Source organism: Octopus bimaculoides, chromosome 24 (genome assembly GCF_001194135.2).
Source record: "Octopus bimaculoides isolate UCB-OBI-ISO-001 chromosome 24, ASM119413v2, whole genome shotgun sequence".
NCBI classification, from domain to species: Eukaryota; Metazoa; Mollusca; class Cephalopoda; order Octopoda; family Octopodidae; genus Octopus; species Octopus bimaculoides.
In genome coordinates this window covers 17,433,357-17,436,702 of record NC_069004.1, presented here as the reverse complement: position 1 = coordinate 17,436,702, position 3,346 = coordinate 17,433,357, and the positions used below count along the sequence as shown (strand labels likewise).

At 32.8% G+C, this 3,346-nt stretch overlaps 1 protein-coding gene across 2 annotated transcripts in view; it reads left to right on the top strand.

Annotated features, from left to right (window-relative positions):
• The window catches only part of LOC106874961 (tumor susceptibility gene 101 protein), a 58,816-nt gene that overhangs the window by 466 nt on the left and 55,004 nt on the right, over nucleotides 1-3,346 (top strand). The window contains exon 2 of one of the 2 annotated variants that reach the window (XM_052976441.1): nucleotides 2,513-2,660. Coding sequence is in view for 1 of the 2 variants with exons in the window: in XM_052976440.1 (XP_052832400.1) it covers nucleotides 2,574-2,660 (87 nt within the window). In the remaining variant the exon portion in view is untranslated. Of the gene's footprint in view, nucleotides 1-2,512; nucleotides 2,661-3,346 lie in introns of those variants that run through there. The other variant, XM_052976440.1, reaches the window with a different exon arrangement.

Here is a 3,346-nt window from a genome sequence, read left to right as displayed (position 1 = left end):
TGTGTGTGTGTGTGTGTATTCGTGTACTAAACGGGAAGATACAGTCTATGCATTGTTGTTATTTATGACTTCGCGTCACCGAAGACTGCTTCTTTGGAGTCACTGCTTGTGATCGCAATTCGTAACGAACGAATAACCTCCACTGCATTTTGCTGCGGGTCTTGTTGTTCCGATGTGTTTTTATTATTATTATTTTATATGTTTTACACCATGAAAGAGTGTAAACATCGTTAGACAAAGAGAATTATTTTTTTTTGTCTAAATAATTAAGAGGGTACAATTAAGAGGTACTAACCCTCTCACATTATATTTGTTTATACAGCACGTAACAATTTAGATCCACCCTAGAAATAAACAAACATAAGAAAAAATTTTAAAAAGGAAGGGTGTGTGATTATAATGTCTTCTCAGACTCCCATCCCTCCTTCAAAAACACATTCAGTTGTTGCAAACTAAATAATCCATTTTAATTAATTCTCTACACCTCTTCCTTCCATATTGTTTGTTTGAACAGTTGGTTTTTATATTTTTGCACTTTTTTCTCTACTATTTTAATTATTAATTACCTTCTCCATATATTATTTCATTATTGTATTATTATTATATTCCAAAACAGTTTTTCTTGTAACCTATTCGTCTTGTTTATTCCATATCACTTCTACCTTTTTTTTTATACCGTGTATCGCCCTTTTATTTCGTTTGCCCGGATTATTTTTAGCTGAGAATGGATGGGTGGATTGGCCGATTCATTTGAGAAAGCCAGACGCAAACACTTCTTCATATTTAGTTACAGCTTTCTACCTTCTGAGTTAAGTTTTTTGGGGGTCAACGTTGTCTTTTATCCTCTCGAAGTCGATGGAGTACCATCAGATGGATTCGATATTGTCTTACTCTCTCTCAAAACTTCCCCAATCCAAAGCTTGTCAAAAATCATCATCGTTATTTCTACCAACGGTGGAGTGACAAATTAAGTGCCTTTCAGAATTTAGTTCCTTTACATATGAGTTCGAATCCCATAGTAGTTGGTAAAATAAACTACCAGTTAAGAACGACGGTGAATTTAATCAATTCTATCAAGGTGTGCAGACTTCGGTGAATGAGGCTGCCTTCTTTTCTGTGAATGTTTAGCTTCAATCTATTCAAACATTTTCTTAAATTTCAGGAAATTTTCAGGCCAGTGTATAAGACCTGCCTTCTGTAAAACATTGTTGAATCGTTAGAATGTCAAACAAAAATCTTGTTTTTGTTCTGACCCCACTATGGTCATCTTAACCTATCATCCAACTACTGGAATCGATCTAATCGACTTTCCTACTCCCAACTCCGTCTTACGCAAGACTAGAAATTTTTTGCTTATATATATATATATATATATATATATATATATTTGTGTGTTCTTTCTACTTAATATCCTGCTATATTATATATAGTACCCAGGAACAAATGATATAAAACTTATAGAAATTATGATAAATACAAGTTTTATATCATTTTTTCCTGTGTACTATATATAATATAGCAGGATATTAAGTAGAAAGAACACACACACACACACACAGTTATAACATGCGTTTTCTCCATTCCTTAAATTTTTAAATATACTCAAATACCCAAAATATCAAGGAGTTTCTGCCTCACCAACAGGAATTACACCACAGTTATTTTGTGATCTTTGCTACCTTGGTTTCTATTAACCCATTTATTCTATCAGAATTATTATTTATTAGGATAGAATAAATACATATAATTAATTATATATATATATATATATATATATATATATGCCAAAAATTTCTAGTCTTGTGTAAGACGGGGTTGGGAGCGGGAAAGTCGATTAGATCGATGCCAGTACTTGGTGGTACATTATCATATTAATCCTAAAAAGGATGATAGGTAAAGATAGGTAAATATAGAAATTATGATAAATACATTTTATGCATTTTAGAAATTATTATTATGGCTGTAAGGCTAGCAGCAAAAAGTGGGAGAAGGCATTGACGTTTTTTGTTTTGTTTTGTTTCTTCAGAATAATCTGGAGTTGTATAGGTGCAACCCCTCAATCAGAGAACGTTTTTCCTCTTAATTTCTTCTATACTGTTATGTTTATTAATGTGTTCTGACTCCCAAATTGTTAATTTTGCCTTCTATCCTCTCGGGGTCGATAAAATAGGTACCAGTTGAGTACTGGATTCGATGTAATTGACTTAACTCCTTCTCTTAGAAATTGCTAGCCTTGTGCAAAAATTTGAAACCATTTACTATTATTCGTGCCAAAATTTGAAACCATTTACTATTATTCGCACAAAATGCTTAGCTGCATTTCGTCTGTCTTAACGTTTTGAGTTCAAATTGAGTATCAATCGAGCACTGGGGTCGACGTAATCGACTGGCCTCCTCTCCTCCAAAAATTTTAGGCCTTGTGCCTATAGTAGAAAAGATTATTATTATTATTATTATTATTATTATTATTTTTATTATTATTATTATTTCTACTGCTCTTTTATGTTGCAAGGGATTAAAACCAGAGGGCAGTGCTGAAAAAAGTTGTTCGCCATCAAGTGACAGACAGCCACATGTTTCCTCCTTCTTCCTCCTCTCAGGCCATCAAGATGGGATCAAATTACGAAGAAGCTTTAAAGGGTTACTTTCTTTCTTTGAAGGTAAGTCTCTCTCTCTCTCTCTCTCGTTCTCTTCTCAATCCACTTAACTACGATTTACATATTTCTTATGTTAGCTGCGTAAATTGAAAATTGTGTCAACGACGGAATCACACGCATACACGCATCAACATATATCCACACAGCTATGTACACCCACACATAGAGAAAGAAGCAAGCTCGCTAAACAACAAATGGGATAATTAATGTGACGACGATAAGCGTGATAAAACTTTTAATTAATCGAGACTATAAATCCCTACACAGAAATGGGGAAACATTCATGAACAATGTTTAGCTAAAATAGTTTTGTTAAAGATTAGCGACATCAACGGAAATAGATTAGCTAACGTATTATTTAAATCCATGACGATCTTTTGGTAAAAGTATATCAAAGCTGAAAGTATTGCTCTTAATTTCCAAAAAAAACAATTTTATTTCTTTAATTTATTTTTCGGCTGAATCGCTTATGTTTATGTATTTTCGTGCATGCATGTATGTGTTTATGTATGTTTAACACATACATATACTTATATACACACATAAACGCATACATACACAAAAAATACTTGAACGTAAGCGATAAAAATTTATTTTTTTACTGAAATACCGAAAAAATACTTCCAGTTTTTGAAATACTTTCTCCCTACAAACTCGATTGTGTGTGTGTGTGTTTATACGCACACACA